The sequence below is a fragment of the Aspergillus alliaceus genome (genome assembly GCF_009176365.1).
Source record: "Aspergillus alliaceus strain CBS 536.65 unplaced genomic scaffold BDW43scaffold_5, whole genome shotgun sequence".
NCBI lineage: Eukaryota > Fungi > Ascomycota > Eurotiomycetes > Eurotiales > Aspergillaceae > Aspergillus > Aspergillus alliaceus.
The window spans coordinates 1,022,215-1,043,062 of NW_022474688.1; the positions used below are offsets into that span (position 1 = coordinate 1,022,215).

At 47.6% G+C, this 20,848-nt stretch overlaps 5 protein-coding genes across 5 annotated transcripts; 2 read left to right on the plus strand and 3 right to left on the minus strand.

The window, feature by feature from the left end:
- Positions 1–6: 6 nt before the first annotated feature.
- Positions 7–3,168, minus strand: pabA (aminodeoxychorismate synthase pabA). Its single transcript, XM_032040660.1, has one exon. It carries the CDS (start codon positions 2,722–2,724, stop codon positions 274–276), a length of 2,451 nt encoding a protein of 816 aa, XP_031904649.1. The 5' UTR covers positions 2,725–3,168; the 3' UTR covers positions 7–273.
- Positions 3,169–3,212: 44 nt separating this feature from the next.
- On the minus strand, positions 3,213–9,168 carry BDW43DRAFT_183825 (histidine kinase-like ATPase domain-containing protein). Its single transcript, XM_032038927.1, has 2 exons — positions 3,743–9,168; positions 3,213–3,684 (listed from the first exon to the last, which is right to left on the minus strand). Exons 1-2 carry the CDS (start codon positions 8,767–8,769, stop codon positions 3,600–3,602), a joined length of 5,112 nt encoding a protein of 1,703 aa, XP_031904650.1. The 5' UTR covers positions 8,770–9,168; the 3' UTR covers positions 3,213–3,599.
- A 201-nt stretch (positions 9,169–9,369) lies between these two features.
- Positions 9,370–14,492, plus strand: BDW43DRAFT_264315 (TRAPPII-specific subunit TRS120). The gene is made up of 3 exons (XM_032040661.1): positions 9,370–9,758; positions 9,847–10,844; positions 10,907–14,492. The coding sequence occupies exons 1-3, from the start codon at positions 9,593–9,595 to the stop codon at positions 14,201–14,203; spliced, it is 4,461 nt and encodes a 1,486-aa protein (XP_031904651.1). The 5' UTR covers positions 9,370–9,592; the 3' UTR covers positions 14,204–14,492.
- A 291-nt stretch (positions 14,493–14,783) lies between these two features.
- BDW43DRAFT_297462 (Sec1-like protein) lies at positions 14,784–18,228 on the minus strand (the record flags this gene model as incomplete). The annotated part of the gene is made up of 4 exons (XM_032044390.1): positions 14,784–15,755; positions 16,397–16,966; positions 17,019–18,044; positions 18,109–18,228. 4 exons carry the CDS (start codon positions 18,226–18,228, stop codon positions 14,784–14,786), a joined length of 2,688 nt encoding a protein of 895 aa, XP_031904652.1.
- Positions 18,229–18,528: 300 nt separating this feature from the next.
- Positions 18,529–20,703, plus strand: BDW43DRAFT_183856 (lysophospholipid acyltransferase). The gene is made up of 4 exons (XM_032038928.1): positions 18,529–18,656; positions 18,728–18,772; positions 18,838–19,956; positions 20,024–20,703. The coding sequence occupies exons 1-4, from the start codon at positions 18,635–18,637 to the stop codon at positions 20,500–20,502; spliced, it is 1,665 nt and encodes a 554-aa protein (XP_031904653.1). The 5' UTR covers positions 18,529–18,634; the 3' UTR covers positions 20,503–20,703.
- Positions 20,704–20,848: the final 145 nt, after the last annotated feature.

Below are 20,848 nucleotides of genomic sequence, written 5' to 3' on the forward strand. Positions count from 1 at the left end.
TTGATAAGCTTCACTTATACAAATTATGCAAGTAAAAATGAGGGAAAATTTATCCTAACGCATTTTATCAAAGATGTATATAGTAAATATATCATGAACTTCCAAACGCCTCTAACCCCGACGCTCAATGTTGAATCCAATACTGTATCGTCTAAACCCGCAACTGTTGAATATCGTTGCTTTACATAAAATGATGTAGACTTCACGAGGGAAAGCAGAAAGAAACAAACGAGAAGTGAAATACAAGGAAACTATAAGAGTGAAAGAGACGAGTCAGAGACATGAACCTTTTAAGTCCGACGGCGCAAAGACACCACAAACAGTGGTAAGCTTAGTCAACATCTCGTTCCATTCACCGTCAGCGGTGCTCAGAATAGTCACAGCCCCACCAGCCCCAATGCGCCATAACTGCTCATTGTCCTTGTCATCCGAGCAAGTGAACGCAGTGCGGATAAGGACTGAGAAACTACCCCCACCTCCGAGGTCGAGGAAGCCCATGACACCTGAATAGATCCCACGTTTCCGGGATTCTATTGAAGAAAGGTGCATGCATGAACGCTCCTTAGGCGCACCAGTCATCGAGCCCGGGGGAAGACACCTCTGTAGGGCAGTGAGTCCGTACGAAGACATGTTTGATGAATGTAGATGTGGCAAGTCCCGCACGGCGAAGCCAGGACGGTCTGGATCGACGTTTCCTTTCACATGCGTGATCATCTGATAGACCCGCCCGTGATCCTCTACCTCAAGAAGCTTCTCAACATGGACACCTCCAGAGCCGCAGATGCCGTAGAGGTCATGGCGAATCAAATCTGCGATCATCAAGTTCTCCGCCATTTCCTTTGTTGAACCCAGTATCTCCTTGGCCTTCTTCACGGTCATGCTGACTGATTTCCGGACGGTGCCCTTCATTGGCTTCATTTCTAATGTAGAAGAGCGGTCCCAATTGAGGAAGCATTCAGGACTGCTACTGGCAATCTTGACAGTACCCAATCTTGCATATGCGCTGAAAGCCGCAGGATTGTACTCCCGAAGACGTTTATATAGCTTCCAAGGGAGAGCAACACGTTCACGGTCATTGATAGGTGACGGCAAAGTAATTGTCGTCTCGCAAGTAAGGCACAACTCATACGATTCGCCAACTTCAAGCTCGGCTTGACAAGCATCGAACTGTTTTTTGTATGTTTGCTCGTTCGGGAACCGTATCACGCATTGCCTTAATATGGAATCCAAAAAATCAGTATCAGAGTTGACATTCTCAATTTCAGCCGTGTCCACATGAGCAAGCTCAGTCAAAAGTTGCAGCGTTTCATCAAGCCATCCGGTCGGTATATCATCGGCATTTCGCGTTGACTGTATTGTGATACGTCCTGTTTCATTGTCGAGGATGATACTTCTCTCAGTCCACAACAAACTCACATCTGGTGGATCAGCACCTGTGGTACTATTTTGGGTAGGGCAGCACCCATCACTGTGAGTTTTCGGCCGAGCAATACAGGCAAGTCCCATCTCATACGAAAAATAGCCCAAAAATCCTCCCCAGAACGGTATAGCACTATCCCCAGACTCGACCTTTTTCATGTCCATGAGATATCTGAGCGTGTCCCAGAAGTCAGCTACTGACAAAGATTCCTCAATACTGCTGCCCAGATGTCCGCTGCACTGCCCCTGCAACTTTTCCACCAGGAGTCTCTCGGACTGAGCATAATATTCTAATCTCCAGCTCGTAGGGCTCGGCACTGATATGATACTGTGTCTGCCATTCGACTGAAATAAAACAGTTGATGATCCTGGAGCATTTAGTTTTTCGCATAGTAACTCAGCTTCTAGTTCTCTGGCAGTAAGTGAGCGAAAAGCTGACTTTGGCGAGGTTGCGGCGCACCAATTTAACATGGTGAATGCTATCTCCGAAAGAGAGGTCACATCGCTCGAGTATCTAATCACGTCCCTCGGCAGGTTACCGTAACCGCACCTGTGCTTTTTGTTGTAGTCTAGGGACGCCTCCCACCATTTCTTTAGTAGTTCACTGCACGCTGCACGGTCCGATTTGCATGATTCTGGATGAAACTGAACACCCCAGAAAGGCTTTTCATTGTGTCGCACCGCCATAGGAAGAAGGGCCTTTTCTGAGGGGGGGCCTCGTTCGATGGGCAGCCAAGCCAGAAGATCCAAGTCCTGGTTGATCTTGATCTTCTCATTACTGCAATCGACCAAGGCTGCCTCAAGTGAATTGCCCAAGTTGGCATATAAAGAGTGATAGAGAGTAACCTCCACCTCTTGTACATTCTCGAAGATGTCCTTGTTCGCCGTTGAGATACGGTACACCCGGCCGTGAAGAGGATATGGTAACCGCCCTATAGAAATGCCGTGGCGAAGACACAAACTTTGAAACCCCAGGCATATACCCAAAACGGGCAGCAAATCAGCCTCACTCAGATCCCAGATATCCTTCATGATCCCGATATCTTGGGGAACATTAGGATTCCCGGGTCCGGGTCCAAGGACGACGGCTTCGAAATATTGCAAAAACTCGGTTATGTTGCCTTCTGGCCACTCCGAATCAATCATCATCACGGTAACCTTGGCGCCTAGGACCTCTTCAAGCATAGCAACCACATTGTAAGAAAAGGAGTCGTATGCATCGACATAGAGAATGTTCTTCCGAGGAGATGTATCAGAATGCGATTTAGAGGACCCCTCGACAGGAGCACCTAATAATGGTGCCATGCTGTAGATGTACCCACGAAGGGCAGTGATAAATGCAAAATATGTGAAAACAAAAGAAAGAGGAGGGAGGTGACAACAAACACGATGAAAAGAAGTAATTCCAAGTACTAGGGTCAATCAATGTCAGTTCATAGCGTGTATATAAGAACCCATAAAAGTCTCCCCAGAAGTGGCGATAAATAATGTGGAGGCCACCCAGTTAAATCTACTTAATTCTCTCCCCACAAACAACCTTAAAAAAGCTGTATATTATCAACAGGGGAACAGAAAGAGAAGGGAAGAAAGAAAAAAAATCCTTTCTTTTTTTTTTTTTTTGAAATGAATATGAGGACAATAAACAAATTTATCTAACAAGAATTTTCTCCTTTTTGGAAAAAGATAAAAAGAAAAAAGGTTGGTATGGATGGCGTTGAGTCACGGAAATGTTAGACCCAAGGAACCAAGTAAGAAGAGAAAAAGAAAAGAAGAAATAAACTAAAATTCAGGGACGGAGCGGCAATCACCGGAAACCCTAAATTTAAGTAACTTAATTTATTGAGTCGAAGGTCCTCCTCTTTTCTCCTACTCCTCCTGCTCTGGCAAGCCGTAATTATTGGCCTCCCAATAATCAAAAGAACCAGCCTCTTCTATCTATACATTTGCGTCAAAAAAAATGGCAGAGTTCAGAAAGGATTTCCCATGAAATTTATTATATCGCTGTTGCTCAAGCTGTTCACCTATATACACTTTTGACAGATGCTGGAGTTTGTCTAGCAAGCCTAGTCGCAAGAACCAAAGCCAAAACATGCTGCCGTAGACCAAACAGTGTCTAAACATATATGTATGATCGTAAGCCGTCAATCATTCCAGCCGGTTGCTTATACCAGCAGTACAAGCTACGAATTCGGTGTCGGGGCTTGCTTATTGGCCGTGGCAAGCTTGGCCACAACTCTGGGGAAGTACTGGGCCACAAAGCCTTCACTAGAGAGGGTATCAGTAAATGGGTGACTCCATCACCTTATATATAGTGTTTCCGTACCTGTAGTAGCTATGAGCCGAGCTATGATCTCCCACCAGATTATGTGCCAGCTCATGACACAGTATCACCCACCAATATACAAGTGCTTCAGTGCTGTCGGCAGCCGGGCTTTGGAGTAGCTCCTTCTCATGTAATTGCTGGAAGTAGAAGTAATTACAAAAGATGCTGCCAGCCCGGTTGAAGGCTATAGTCTTCCCACCTGGGTCATAGAAGACACTAAGAGTATCTGCACGAAGGGAGAAGACACTGGCGCATTCAATCAGCATCGAAGCAAAGAAGTTAATTCCGGCGCTGTTCTTGGCCAGGAAGGTGGTCCGATCTGAAAGCGTCTTTACGAAGAGTACATGAATACCGCAAGGAAGAGTTGCCACAAATTCCAGATCGTGGCTAGGCCTCTCGTCACAATAGGATTTCGATTCAGTGACTTGGTTTGTTTCTGGCCGGCTATATACGTCTGATGACCCATGAGGCCTACAGGCTTGGATAGCAGAAAGTAGCTCTGATTCAAATCTATGTGGTGGACTGACATTCACAGGCTGTTCTGAGCCGGACTTCTGTGGATCTTCTGCTGAATATGGGGGAGGAGGAGGAGGAGGAGGAGTGGTATTGTTTGAAGACTCCGCGGACGGTTGAGATGAATCTCCACCAAGGGGGTTCCATGTTGATCGGCTATTATCCAGCCCAAAGTGTTTGGTTAAGTTGGCAAATAGCCCCCGTGGGCGTCGGTACTGGCTCTGTTCTAGCGGTTCCCCTTGCGAACCGGGAGCAATATCTTTGCTGGAGGGTGATGGTGAGCCTGGAAAATCCCCAGGCATTGGAGGCTTCCCTCCCCCGTCTGCTTGTTGTGCTTGTGTCTGCACCTGGATTTGAGCCCGTTCCTGCGCCCATGCTGCTTCCCTCTCTTGGAGCTGTTGTCGCTCCTCCTCCAACTGTTTCTGACGTCTATCCTCTGCTATCCTTGCCTCCTGAGCCTTCTGCTTTAGAATGCGCTCGACGTTGTAGCCGCGCGCCTTAAGCTCCAACAGGTCAGTCTTCAAAAGCATCTCTAGCGTGAGAGTCGAATGAAGCTTCGGACGGACAAGGATTAGATGCACCAAAGCTTGACTTATCTCATAGAGATCATAATTTCCTGGGGAAGTCCACAAGACCCAAGACGTCGGCTGGCGGGTGATGATGGCACTTCGCTTCTGAGTATGCGAAACACTACGGCCTTTAAGGGAGCGGGTGAGATGTATAGAATGGACCACTTGGACGCGGAGATTTTTCTCTAGCCACCTGACATCATGCCTGATGGTTTCGGCGAGCTGATCATGAAGAAAGAGTCTTGAGCGTTCATGGATTAATTTCTGCAATTTCGCTGCTGGTCGCTGATCCGAGGCTACCGTCCCCCAATGAGCGCGCTCTTCGACAAGAGTACTCAACGGCAGAGCCCCTAGAACAAGATAAAAATTCTCTAGTGTTTCTTCCTGAGGTGCAGCTAGAATATGCTCCTTGAAAAGGTTGAAACTCTGAAAATCATCGACGACCACCGTGCCCCTTGCTGCACTTAAAGTCCACTCTTTGATGCTCTGTTCGTCATCTTCCTCGTCAGAATCAAGGCTGTCTTTTCCAGATTTTCCTTGGGCTAATGATGAAATGTCTCTACTCGCTAGAAGAAATGCAGACCGTTTCATTTCACTAATGAGTTCCCGGTCCTTCTTGAGCACATTGATATTCTCAGCGAGCGTCCTCAGTATCTTGAGATACTTGTCCGCGCTTTGAAACGTGGAGGATATCCTAGCCGGCTCTCTCACTAACATGTACGCAAGTTCTATTTTGGTCGGCTCTCGCTTAGAACCGACAGCCATGAGGAAGAAGTTCGCCTCTTGTCCAAAGTCAACAAAGTCAAAGATATCTCTGTAATCTTCACCCTCGCCGAGATAGCACAGCTTTGGTGCCACATAGCGTGTTTTTGATCCTTGGTCGGGCGTATCATTCACGGAGACGGGCACTATTTGTGCACTGCTAACTCGGTCAATATCTCGGGGTTTGAGCTCTGATACTCTCCCAGCCAAATATTTGAAAGCCACCCGTGCATCCCGCTTAGTAGAGGGTGGTTGCCGAAGCAGACAATTTAGGCAATCCGTGAGAGCTGGATGCTGCTTGACTCCTAATTTAGAAGCATGGGGATGAAGAGCATGTCGTAAGATCTTAAAGTCAAATAAGGTAGCAGCTCCGTCAGTGAAGCACTGACTTGGGATACTAAGACCATCAGATCCTTCGGTGGGAAGGAAAGGAATAGTAACTTCATCACAATTGAATGCAGCATAACCGTTGTTATGATATTCGGCAACATAGTAAGACATAGCCTTGCTGTGGAGTGCCCAGTCATTTGCTGCCGCCGCATTTGCCATGAGTTGTATCAGTTCGAAAGGAGATGGAAAACTCCTCAACCCTAGCATGGAAAGAAATTTACCCTCGTTGCTGCTAGACTGATACTTGCCAGGCCACTCAATCACAGGAAGTTTAAGGGCCCTGAGAGAGTCTTGCGGCTCAAAAAGCTCATATATCTTATAGAGCCTGCGGCGTTCTATTTCAGGATCATCAGAGGTTTCGTTCGCCTCTGAAGTGCATATACTGGTCTCCTTCAGCCTCTTGATATCACCACCGGGTATGTCTTCGCGAACAGAGGCGAGATAGCGTATCAAATCGACATGACTCCACTTTCTCTGGCTAGTATTTCTCCCATTTGAGGATTCTGCTATGTTTAATAGCCGCTCAAATATGACTCCGAGTTCAACGGTCTTACGGACGCCAAGAGCAGCCAAAAACTTTTCCTTGACGCTGTTTAGACCTCTAATAACAGGAAGGTCATCAAACAGGCGGACCGAGGAAAAATATGTTTCTACAGGCCGTTTCATGCCAACCTTTGTTGGGATAACCGTATGTGCCTGTAACAGATTGATCACGCTCTGTTTCGACGGCTGGCTTAGGACGTCCCATTGCTTCGAAAGTACGGGCAAAACCTGAGCAGAGAAAGACGAAGTCTGTGTAATGTCTTGCTCGATTGGGAGAACATTCCGATTCCCGGCATTGTTAAGAAGCCAGTGAATCCAGGGGACTATCTGCAGTTCTGTCCAGCCGAACGATTCAAGTTCTTGTTTGTTTAGAGACTTGGTGAATCTGAAAGGCATCACGGATAACGGAAAAGGCATATCAACTGGTATCCTTTGAGGATTGACATAGTTGCTTATGTCCGCGAAGAGAAGTAATCTGGCTATAGTACCGTTGCAATCTTCACTATTCGCCACCGCAACGTTTAAAAGGCTCTGCACAGAAAGAGAGTCAAGTTGTCCTGAGGCAGACCTTCGGCCTAACCAAGAGAGAAACTCAACTACCTGACTTGACTGTAGCGTACTGCCTTCTAATTCACGCTTGATGTCGGATACTGTGATATCAGTGACAAGCCCAAAATTTGTCAGTTTGTTAACAAAATCCTTCGCATTTGACACAAAATCATCGGGCAGAACCGGAATAGTATCCATAAAGCTGAGGTCTTTTGGAGCAATACGTGCCTGATGACTCTGGATGATTCCGCATGTTGATAAAACCTCGATAGAAGCATTCTTATTACATGTCCAGAACGAATCCTCAATGATCTGGCCAAGGACCGACGAGGGAGTTGATTCACGGAAGACGAATTGATTCGCTGTATGAATGGCTTCCGGCAGTACGTCAACTACATCATTCTTTCGAACCTTTGATGATTTCGTTGGTTGTATCTTAGACCTGATAGAGGCCATTTCTGCAGACCAGGCCACTCGACATACGATACCCGCAGTTCTTAACATTTCAAAGTTCCATTTGCTGATATATCGTGTGTTGAGATCAATGCTCTCCCGCTCCACTGTCGGAATAACGGAAGGCGCAGATATGTGAGCGTTGAGACCCGTTGTTTGATGAGTGGGAAAGCCTATGAAAACCCTTCCGGCATTAGATGGTAGAACCGATGAAAGAATCTCTGACTGCATTCCAGACGCCCCAGACGCCAAGGTAGTGTCATATGAAGGAGTCAATACAGCTATTACAGACTTCTTCGGCGGGGGCTTGCGCGTGGCGCGTTCAAGTTCACTGCTGAGGGATTGACTAATAGAACACTGAATGCTCGCAGTGTTGATATGCAGGAAAACCGACGCCGTTAAGGACCTAGTTATGTCTTCCAAATCGCTAATATTGTTGCTTTTCTCTACCAATGATTTTTCTGACCTACTCTGCCCAGTGAGTTTCGAGAAAAAGGTGCGTAGAGAGCCTGCTGTGTCTCTGAGTCCCTCACGAAATAGATTCGCGTGTGGGTTCCATTCAACAACTCGCATCCAAGTAGCGTCAACCTGAGCAACCTCACGGGTCACATTGAGTATTTTCATCAAGCCTTGAGGTGTCTTCGTTTCGATGTCTCTGGGGATGGCAAGATCGACACTCGGGGCGGATTTTTTCGTCAGTCGCAGTAAGTTCCAGTCGTCGAGCCATAACTCTATGTTCTCGAGGCTAACGAAGGTAAGGCTGCTAGACAGGAATTGACATAACTCCATTAAAGACGGGACTGGAGATGTATCATTGCGGTAATCTAGAACAAATGTTGTCTCAAGATTTGGGGCGTCGTTTAGTTGCAATCGACGAGTATAGAGAGCATTCCCTTTCCAATAAAAGGCCATAGCATCTTTGCCAGAAGACACAAATGGCTCTTCACAATCATCAAAAACACTGTAAAAACCGACCCCGAAAGCTCCAATTTTTGTTTCATCGGGATTGCCATCCGCGATGCGTTTTAATCTTGCCCAATCCTTTTCGCTGAAGGGCGAACCGTTGTTTGATATCAAAAGGCGCCTTAGAGTATGATGAGAGATTGTATGCTTGATTAATGTAGTGTTGTCGGCATGGGAAGGTAAAGGAACGATTGTAGATGGTAAGGTCTCGAACTTGATAGTCACTTTTGTCGCATTGGCATCAGCTGCATTTTGGATCATCTCTCGCAAGACTGTCCTGTTCATAAATTAACAGCTACCCTATACACCTACTAAACAGTAAAAGCAACACGTACCACTTCCCTGAGTAACGCGCAAGCACTTTCGAGATCAGACCCCGTGTATCAACTGTTACAGCTTCCTCGTCATTACCCGATCCCATTGTACGCGCTTTTAGAGCGTTGAAATCTATATTGTTCGCCATGATATCCACAAGGCTGTACTATGCCCGAAGCCTTTCAGGGGCACCACTGCATATGGTTTAAGGGACAGGTCACTCGACAAAGAAATAACCAGAACTAGTATAGGGTATGGTGACAACGCTGTAACCTGAACAACAAAAACACGTCTCTATGAAGTTAATCACACAGAGTTCACAGAGATGGGGAGAAGGGACAGCCGTACACTCCAGTTAATAGAGAATAGTGATGAACGAATAGGTGATAAATGGTTCATGGAGCTGTCACGATAGCCAAAGTTATCGGTCTTATCAGAAAGTTGCCTGATTACATAAGCATAAGCATACAAACCATAGTTAGTTACCGCCTCCCCTGACAGGAACGGGTTACGGTTGGTGAGAAATACCTAAGACGCTTTTATCAACTCCACTATTGTTGTTTAATTCAATTTGCAGTCCGGCGATCGTACTCTCGGTCAAGTGTGGCCAAGGGTCACTTTTGAATTGTTCGATGGTATATATTCCTATTCTCTGGCCCCCGTCTATTAATCATACCAATACTAGCATTAATTGTTTATTTTCGTATGACTTCCAAAAGTTTAACCCCCTTTTTGGAAGCAGTCCAGAGCATCCCGCCGACTGCCTCCGCTCCGCATCCTTTCAGATGACATTATGGGCGTTGACCCTCTGTCTCCCATTGCGCCCGCGCGCCTTAGGGCGCTGCTTCTCCCCGTTGGAAAGATCAAACGGTCAAGGTTCTTGGGCTTTGCTACAAGACTACAGGCTGAAAATGTTGTTCGCCTGGGGGACATTAGCCCTGATGGACGGCCCAATCGAAGTAGGCACCGCCCACTTTATTCCTTGAAGTAGCTGTTGTTTCTACGCACACTAGAAAAATTGCAGTAGTTGACTAATCTACTCCATAGATATGTTCTCGCCGTTAGCATTTCCCACAGGGATGATTCTCTACGACCTCACTTTCTCAGTGCCTCCCACATCGCATCTAGAGTCGTTCCCGTTTGAAATTTATCGAGAACCCATGGTCATTATTACTATAGCCGATGGAGCTGAACTAAATGGAGGTGCTGTGCAGAATGAAGAAGATCAAACTGTGGAAGCCAAAAATGAAGCATCTCCCACTCCGGCTGGACTGGATCAACTTCGACAGGAAGTAGAATTAGTCAAAGAGAGGAACCCAAGAGCCTTGGTGCATCAGCTCCTAATCTTCGATTATAAGGGGATAGACAAGCTTTCGACCGGCCCAGATGATATCTTATGGATTCCGCGGCCTGAGGCCTCCAAGGCTACTACGATAAAGACTGTATTATGCGATATTACCTCTCTACTTCTTTCCGAGCTAGACGGGTTTGCGAGGACCATGCAGAGTATACCATCCCTCGAGTCCCCTCGGGCGTCATCTTGGGGTCCGCATCGGGGCCCAGATATACGCCCCCGTCCCACCGACAGATTGTTTCATCGGATGACTATGCCTGCGCAGCTGCCATCTAATCCGAATGGTACACCTGAAACTTCTCTCAGTTCCAGCCAATGCTCGCCCGTCCCCAGCGAACATGAGACACCAACAACTTTCGATGAGATAACCCGGTCTATCCAACTGTCTAACCGCTCTAACTCGGCTGGAAAACCCAACTCCTTGCCGGGTTCAAAAGAACATAGCCGTGACCGGATGTCCGTAAGTAGTATGAGTGCCACTGATCGTACTAAGAATCGGATCAAGGGCCGTGCGGGTGTTGTCATTGGAACGCTTTTTCTCCAGGCCGGAAGGTGGCCGGATGCCTTGAAAGAACTGGTTGAAGCTGCGTCCAACGCTAGAGCATGTAGTGATTATGTTTGGCATGCTAAAGCACTTGAATCGATCCTTCTCTGCCTGTTGATGTTTGCGTGGGCAGGGATGGATTTTCAGGTGTGTTCTCTCCTTTTTCGCGTTCAAATTCTTGTATTTCTGACTAGGTTAACGCATTGTAGATTCCTCCCATTTGTTATCCTGTTGCCGACAAGTCCTTAAAATCTTCATTTAACCTCGACATCGCTTCGGGACCGTCCACTCCTGGAAATCGGGTTATCTCGCTTCAGAATTTGTCGAACCTCTTGCCTGACCTCTTGAACAATATACTGAATCTCTACAATCGGGCCGCTAACATAGCCAATGCACCCTTGCCTCAGCTCATCTTCTCAGAAACGGTGATCCGCCTTGGAAGGTTATTGGTGGCTGCACGCATCCGTGATGGTGCACTGGATGATGTAGCCTTGAAACACATCGTTATGGGCGAACCTCTCCAGCCTCTTCACCGACCAGAGCGTCCTCGTGGCTTAGTCATCCTTCGCAAGTCTGACATTGCTGACTTTCTGTTTCGTGCAATGCCATTGTCACCTGGGTCGGATCTTCCTGCAACGGACGCGATTCCTATTATGATTGGTGTCGTCTCTGTTCTTGACACTCTTGGCCTACCTAGGAAAAAGGCTTTCATCTTGAGAGAACTCCTGTCCATGCTTGTTCCAACACTTGTTCAAGCACGTAAAATCGGTGCAGCAGAGGTAGGAATACATCCTGCTGCTGGTTTAGCGTCTCTCAGCGACACGGCTTTTGATATCAATGCTCTGGACATTGGCCCTGGGAACATGGAAGATAGCATGCGCTCCCTTCTTGCTACGGTCGGGGAGACATACGGCGTCCAGACTTCGTCCTTCCACCAATGGGAGAAGAGGCGGTCCGTATCTGCTAACGGAACAGAGTCTTTCCCTGAATATGATTCAGTTGCTGCTATTGTTGAACGATCGTTTCATCATGCCGCTTTAGATGGATACGGTGACTTGAACCTCAAGATTGATGTCCTTAAGGCATGTATCAATGCTTGCGAAGCTCTCCCTGATTTCGGTGGCGTTCTTCGCTTCACAGTCGAGCTGCTTCAGACCATCAGGGGTAGCCTTATGCTTTCTGAGACCTTTTACACACCTCCTTATCTACCACAAGAAGAACAGATCCGCTTGTTAAACAACATCAAGCGAACAGTAGGCGCTGCGAATAAGCTAGGCGCATCCGGGTTGGAAGCGGAGTACTGGGATGATTTCTTAGTCCGAGGTATTCAGCTCATCACCCTCCCGGATTCCAGAAGCCCGGTCCGTCGGTCTAGATCAGAGCTTGATGCTGTTACAGCAGATCGAGAAAAATCAACCAAAGACCCATTTCTGTACAATCCTTTCCAGAAAGCAAGTAACAAGACGACAGAATTACTCATGGTGGCTGGCGAACACGCCCCCTTTCAACTTACTCTTCAAAATCCTTACGAATTTGAAATAGAGATTGAAAAGCTCCGTCTTGACGGCGAGGGTATACCTCTTGATGCCGTTGTAGAATGTATCGTGCTTCGCCCATTAAGTTTGCAAGACTTCACGATTTTCGGATTAGCACACGAAGAAGGAGTGGTGAACATTACAGGCTGTTTCGTTAAAGTCCGACACTGCAGGGAACGACGGTTTCCCATCTTCAATGGTCTGTGGCGGCCTGACCCCGAAATGAAATTCAAGCGCACTGGTTTGGCAGCTAAACAGCCTATGACGGAGCGACCTCTTTCCTGGAGCTCAACCACTTCGAGGGACGGCAAGCCACTGGCAAAGAAGGGTCCAGATACAGCATCCTGCGAGATTAAGGTCATCGGTCGACAGCCGTCCCTTGTTATCGAGTCTCTCTCCCTACTACAGTCCGCATTTATGGTCTTGGAAGGTGAAATAGGATCTTTCGAGATCACTCTACGAAATACGTCACCATGCCCGCTTGATTTCATACTATTTACTTTTCAGGACTCTACTACGAGACAAATCCAGAATGCTCTGAGCAACAGGGATCTGCTACCGGTGGAGGTGTATGAGCTTGAGCTAAAGCTGTCAAGGCCCGCTTTGCGGTGGCGGCGCGAAGGCAAAATCCCGGGTGATCATTCAATATCCCCCGGTCAATGTGCTACATTTACTGTGGATATTATTGGAAAGCCCGGCTTGCAAGATACGACGGTGCAGATCGATTACTCCTGTGTTGGGCAGACTCGTGGCGAACTGCCTGATGTGTTCTATACCCGGCAATTATTTATCCCGCTCACCGTTACAGTCAATGCTAGCATAGAAATTGCTCGTTGTGACATACTGCCATTTAGTGATGACTTCGCCTGGTGGAACTGTCAAGACATTGATTCCGGGGGTGAGTCTGCTTTGGCAATAAATACAGCTCCACCGCTCTCCCTCAATAGCGATATATTTTCCCCTGTACTCTCTCACCTTGGGCGAGGCACATATGGCTCTGATCACTGTCTTTTACTACTTGATCTTCGCAACGCTTGGCCGAGCCCGTTAACAGTGTCATTGCAAGCTAGCGGACAGCCTGTCGACCCCTCAGAACTATCGACAGAGGACGCCGGGTCGAAAGATAGCCGGTACACCGTTTCCGGAGAACTTCAACCAGGACAAACATCACGCTTTGTCCTCATTCTTCCCCGCGTCTATCTGGATAACCCCCATGCTTCGATCCCAGTCTTAAATACCGGAGTCAAGAGACAATTTGTTGTAAGCGCTCATAAACTTTCATTCGACGCTGAGGCTGCATCGCGTGAGGCATTCTGGTACCGGGAAGAGCTCCTTAAAAGAGTATCCGGGTTCTGGAAAGAAAGTCCTGCTGGCCGTGAAGGGACGATCGACCTGAGAAATCTACGCTTCAGTTCGCGGATGGTGGATGCGTTCCGGCTCGAGGACATTGACATAACATTCGCCTTGACTCCGTCATCTTGTGAGATAGCCAGCTCCAACGGCAATAGCGTTATACAGATCGGACGGTCAAAGTACAAAGTTCAGACCGACGAGATGCTAAACCTCCGCGTCACTATCCGTAATCGATCCTCCAGGCCTATACATCCTCTGCTTCGACTCCAACCAAGCCTTCGTCACCAACCCAACAACATTGCCCTTGATTTGTCGAAGCGTCTCGCATGGACCGGCATGCTACAGCAAGTATTACCTGTAATACATAGTGAGGAGAGTACAACTGCTACCGTCGGGGTGACTATCCTCTGTCGGGGAGATTACGAGTTTGGCGCGTCTGTGGAGGAGTTGCGCCTCATGAGACTTTCGCCTGAGACAGATGGAGATGCTCATCATCTAGTTCATGCGTCATTTCACGATGACGAGGGGCCTATCAAGGACACATTTGGTATAGACGTGGCCAAAAAGAGACATATATGGCATGCCAAAGAAACCTGTGTTATGAATGCCCATGCTTAATTAGCGAGACGAGATGGATCGCTTAGCGGTTTTCTGCCTTGATTGGTGTTTAGAATTAGATTCTTGAGCGATGGATGATTTGGTTAGATGTTCTGAACAGGCATGAAACTACATAGCTTCCCAGTTGTTTTTGACGACGACAACGACGATGACGACCGGGTTGCGGTCTAGTCCCTGGAATTGTGTATATGGTTATTTCTTTCGTGAACCCCTATATAGATAGGCTACATTGCTGGACACTGTTTGTACAGTACATATCAGACAGTAGGTCAAATATAATAATATACTCTAGATTCCTTGGTCGAGCGCTTGCAACTCTACAAACCCAATAATTCTGCGATGTCACAACGAGTCAGCTTTGGCCGCAGAGAGAAAGACCGCCGTGTGATGGAAGGGTATCGTAACAGGGAGTTTATAGAATGGGCTCGATTGTGATGGCCACCTTTATGACGCTAATATAGCGTGCATCGCAACGACTGCGATGGTGGCTACTATGACGAGCACTATAGCTTACAAGGGCATGGGGCTCTTGCATTGTCAAGCAGCACACATTTAGATACTTCGCTGAACCCATCTCTCATCACGTCACCATCTCTCCCCTTTCCGTTTCTCGTGCATTCGTAGGAACTTTGTCCTTGGAAGGGGGAGGGCCTTGTTGATCGCCACGGGGAAAACTGAGGTATTTCCAATCCTCAATTTCTTCGATGATACACTTCAGTCTGTCCCTAATACTCTCAACCGCGTAGGTACCCAAGATAAGTCGGAGTGGTGGATAGGAGCAATGGCCCAACTCCCAGACTAGACAGGCTGCTTTCACAGCGCTGGCAGGTTGCTTGTCGCCTAGCCACATTAGCATGCGCTTTGCATGCGCCGCCGGCGCAGTAGGCGTGTTGTATGGCTCGCTCGGAGGCTTAACAAAAAAATGACCATAGAGCGGAAGCGGCGAAGCCAGATCGTTGTCATTCTGACTAGCCAGAACCGCTGTATCGGGCACGAGATCACCGGTGTCATCGCGACGCATGTGCCCAGGCTCCACGAGCGTGGTCTTGATGTTAAAACTGTCCACTTCATACAGCATGCTCTCCATCAACCCTTCGACGGCATATTTTGATGCGCAATACGGCCCTAATCCGGGAACGCCCAAGGCGCCTGATGTGGAGCTGAAGATCAAGTAGCGACCGGATCTCCTCTCTCGGAAGTGCGGCAGCGATAGCTGAATCATATTTAGCGTCCCCATAAAATTTGTCTCGAACTGGTCGCGGATATCATATTCGTCTTGATCCTCGCAAGCTCCGATCACGCCGTACCCGGCGCAGTTGGCGATGATGTCAATGCGACTAAAGCGTTCGATTGTGCGATCAATAGCTCGTTTGACAGTCTCCCTGGCACGAACATCGCAGAGAAGCCCAAAGCAGTTTTCGTGTTCTTCTTCTAGTTTCTTCATACATTCCGGACTGTTCTCGAAGGTACGCCCAACAGCTGCGACCCGGTCACCGCGGGACAATGCAGTCTTGACAAGGGAGCGGCCCATATGGCCTGTCGCACCGAATATCTAAAAAAGGCAAGCCCAGTACATTAGCTTCCAGGGTCATCGACAGTGGTTACAACTAAGCAGCAAATCTCGTGGGTCCTACCAGCCATACGAGCGGCTTCGGCGGATTCTGCGGTCCCGGAGGATCAGTTGTTGTGGGGAGATGGAGCTTGGGCTCTCGTGCGCCAGTTGCAGATGGCGACGATGCATTTAAGGGATTCGGAGAGGAATTGTTCAGCTCCATAGGGAGAAATTAAGACAAGGGACTAAGAATGAGAGAGTGAGAGGGTGGGAAGTGAAGCAATAAATCTCCCCTTTCTCCGCATTGGGTAAAATCTAGGGTGCCGACATACGAACACTGATAGTGGTCAAAATCATTTTAAATCACTCAAAAAGTCTTCTACTACTCTACACTCTATATATATAAGGAGATACTTCGTCTAGGAAAGGTAATCATGTATCATTGTTGATTATCGTTAAACTAGAAGAACAATGGAAATTCTTGCCTATCATCCAGGTATGCAAATGCTACAGAATTACAATGCCCTGGGTAAACGCCAATACCAGAGGATGTATAATATATATATAGTATCTTAACGCGAGATTTCCCTCCGTAGCCGTCCAGCGGCATTGGAGGAGGCAGGCTCTGGCCAGCCGCTCACAGCATCATCGACCTCCTCCAGGAAGCTCGTGCTGTTGTGTATGCTTGTGCCAGCAAGAACCACACGTACTCCAGGTGAACTGGCATTGACTTGAGCCACCATCTTAGCTTCTTCGTAGGTTGCACCGCCCACCATAAAGATGATTATATCCTGGGGTTTATCTCGGATATGACCTCCACCCTCGAGAAAAGGATACTGTAGTTCCTTTAACCGGCCCCTGATTAGATTCTGGAGAGTCGCCTCCAACCGCGGTGAGTGTTGAGTGTAAACATTCTCAACACCCTTCAGCCCTTTGAAACGGTCCCTAGCACCAGAGAAGAAGGAAGTCGATTCGAATAGGTCAGAGAAGCCTCCGGCGACTGGGGGAGCTTGAAGGGAATGGTGGTAGGCAAGTAGTTTTGGAATGATATTAACTTTATACGAAGGCACATCGCCTGCGGTGACCAGCAAATCAAGCAGAATCGGAAGAGCATTATTTGGTTGTTTTTCGTATCGAATAGCATACAGTGCCACTAAGCGTATCTTATTCTCCGCCGGCACAGATGGCAGCTGTATTAATCTTTGTAGATTCTATGTTATCAGTCAGCATCAGTCACCCCCAGCTTGTCTGGTGCCAACATACCTTGAGGTCACTCGCATGGTTCTCGTTGCAAGCTAGACTCTGTTCCAATTCACTCACATCAAGGAGATCATGCTCGCCAACCCGCCGGCTGAGTTCCCCGACCAGAGTAACGTGCTTGCTAACATTTCCCGAAAGCTTACGAAACTCAGGATAATCTTCCACAAATCGCTTCATATCTGCAATCGACTCGATGTTCATGGTGTTCTTGGTTTTTACCTGGTACTGCTCGACATATTCTTTGATATTCTGACCCAGATCGCCAAAATTTTGATACATGTTCTTCTTAAAGAACGGATCTTGATCCTGCGAGAGGACGATTTCTCGGAGCTCTGGTCGAATTTCTGGGACGTCTCGGAGGTTTACTCTTCCATTGTGAATGCCCATCAATTCATGAACCATCGCCTGATACGTCCATTGGGTCAGTAACGGTGTAATAGGATCATCGCGCCGGTCTAGAACTAGGAGAATTGGCTGTGTATCGGTCTTGCGAAAGTTGAACAACTGCTCTTCCTGAGTCAACTGGTAACGAACCTCGGTTGCCAGCTTCTTGGCCAGCAAACTATTTTTCTCGTAGCGTATTAAGGGGTGCTTTTTCAAAGCTAGCAGGATAGAGATTACGCCCTCCGTAGCCCTCTGTAGGGCGTCTGTACCCCACAGGTCTGGCGAATGACTCCACAATCGCTGTTGAGGGAAGCCGAGATTTAAAGAACAAAGATCCGGATTGATCACTATGAAATCCGCAAAGTGTTCCTGCACCGCACGCACCACTTCATGGCTATCCGCTTCGGCGAGACGTTCGAGCGAAGACTTGCGAATGATATTGCTGAGGTAGATGTAATACTCCCCGTACTTAGGATCGCGGAGTTCATCAATCAAAAATTGAATCGAACTGGGTGACGGACGCACAAAACAGAGGCAGCGCAAATGTCGCATTTTCTCTCGAGCCGCATTATCGAGCCGATCGATCAGGTATACTTCGTGGTTCAGCAGGGCGGATTGAGTGATAGCCGTCGACACAATAGTGACCTATCCATGGCAAATTAGACCACAACTTCATCGTAATCAAAACAGCACAGCTGGGAGACTCCACCGTCTCACTATCTAAAAGCAAGATCTTCATCTTGGCCGACGTGGAGGAACTTGGGGTCGACGGGTCCCCCGCCGTGATCATCCTGGAGATATACCCCGAAACTGCCGCGACAACGTCCATGTTGAGCTTACGGTAAACAGCCGTGTGGTAAGTTGAATAGGGTCACGGACAAATCACTAGGTACCTATCTCAGATAACATAAGGTCAGTTTGGAAGAAAGTCAGCAGTAGTAGAAATTGTTGTTGTTGTTGTTGTTGTTTGGGGAGGAGCGGCCAATTACTTGTAAGAAAAGGAAGGTCGCTCTCCGCCTTTCAATTTAATTAAATTAATAAATGATGGCATGTGATTTAATCTTCCCTTCCATCCATACTTATATGTATGATCTTTTGCTGTTCAATAATTCCAACCTTTTCAAATTCCGCAACAACGTTCAACCACCCCAATCCTTTTCGATGTCTTATATACTTGTCTAAGCAGCCATCAATTGCAGCTTCCTATTCCTTTATTTTCTTCTTCATGTTCCGCCATGCTGCCATACGTAGATCTCAGTGAGTCTTGAAGCTCTGTTTTCCGAGGTGATAAATTGGACATGACTGACTTGCTTCCTTACTTTCCTCAGTTTTCGAGTACCCTGCCAGACTCACGGGGGCTTCCGTTGATGAACGTAAGATCTCCCAATGGCTCCGCGCCTCGCTCAAATCGCTAAACGGTTACCTTTTATCGGATCAGTGAAGCTCATTGCATCATTCATACTCTCCTACCCTCTGGCCGCCCTCTTGAAAAGAATCCCTGACGCTCAGCCCTGGAAAAAGAATGCATTTATCATTGCTGTATCGTTGTTCTATCTGGTGGGCTTGTTTGACCTCTGGGATGGCCTCCGGACGCTGGGCTACAGTGCCGCCGGTATTTACGCCATTGCCTACTATATTGATGGGTCGTTGATGCCATGGATCGGATTCATTTTTCTAATGGGCCACATGTCCATTAGCCACATTTACCGGCAACTGGTCGACGATGCACACGCAACGGATATCACTGGAGCCCAGATGGTGCTCGTCATGAAACTCTCGTCATTCTGCTGGAATGTGCATGACGGCCGTTTGCCCCAGGACCACCTTTCAGATCCTCAAAAGTATGCCGCAATTAGGGACTTTCCGAGCATCCTAGACTATATCGGATATATACTTTTCTTCCCCTCACTCTTCGCGGGTCCGTCTTTCGAATATGTCGATTATCGTCGGTGGATCGACACCACACTCTTTGACGTGCCTCCAGGAACGGACCCTTCCAAGGTTCCTCCGACTCGAAAGAAGCGCAAGATCCCCCGAAGTGGAACGCCCGCCACGAAAAAGGCTTTAGCTGGGCTAGGGTGGATATTTGCATTCTTGCAGCTTGGGTCGCTCTACAGCCAAGAACTGGTCCTCAGTGAGACATTCATGCAGTATTCCTTCCTTCGACGGGTGTGGATCTTACACATGCTTGGCTTTACAGCCCGGCTAAAATATTATGGAGTGTGGTATCTCACGGAAGGTGCTTGTGTCTTGTCCGGCATGGGATACAACGGCTTCGATCCTAAGTCGGGGAAAGTGTTTTGGAACCGGTTGGAAAATGTCGACCCATGGAGTCTCGAAACTGCTCAAAACTCCCACGGCTATTTGGGAAGTTGGAACAAGAATACAAATCATTGGCTGCGAAACTATGTCTACCTTCGTGTCACTCCTAAGGGTAGGAAACCTGGCTTCCGCGCCAGTCTCGCTACCTTTGCCACCAGCGCATTCTGGCACGGGTTCTATCCGGGGTATTATCTGACCTTTGTTTTGGGATCATTTGTCCAAACTGTAGCTAAGAGTATGTATCACGTACCTCATTACCTCAATCCTTCCCGCCATCCCCTCTTGCTGATCAACTGCAATAGATTTTCGTCGCTATGTTCGTCCGTTTTTCCTGACCCCTGACGGCAATCAGCCTACTCCCTACAAGAAATATTATGATATTGCCAGCTATGTTGTGACTCAGCTCACCTTGTCATTTGCTGTCATGCCTTTCATCTTCTTATCTTTTAGTGACTCCATCAGAGTCTGGCGCAGTGTTTACTTCTATGGCATCGTTGGCAATATTGTATCTCTTGCATTATTTGCTAGTCCCGCCAAAGGGTTACTTCTGAAGAAGCTGAGAGGGCGCAATAGACCCCACGTCCCTCGAACAGTCAGCTCAGAAAATATGCGACAACCAACTCTGGGTTTACCGAATGATGCAATCCAAGAATTCGATGATGCAGTCCAGGAGATCAGGACTGAAATTGAATCCAGACAGAGACGAGGCAGCTTAGTCAACATGCCTACAGGCAATGAGCTGAGGGCTGCCGTAGAAGACAAAATTGGCCGGAAGCAATAGCAACACACTCTCTTGATAAATTCAAGAAATCAGCTAGTTGAAGTCTTCAGGGAGTCCTAGTAGTGGCGCGAGCAAGCAGACCCAATCCGATCGTTGTCGGCTGGATTGATATGGGCTTGAAATTGTCATTGTTCGTCCAAAACTTGGCTATGCACGCACTATTCACTTGTATTGAGTGGTTGTCTTGTGGACACTTCCCGGGGCCACTCTAGCATCGCTCGATGGTTTTTAATATATAGTACCTATCCTTGCATTATCCGACCGCTACTGAAGATTCTAGATTTGCACCGTAGAAGTTATGTTGTGAAGTCTCAATGTTGCATAATCTCATATAGAAAACGTATTC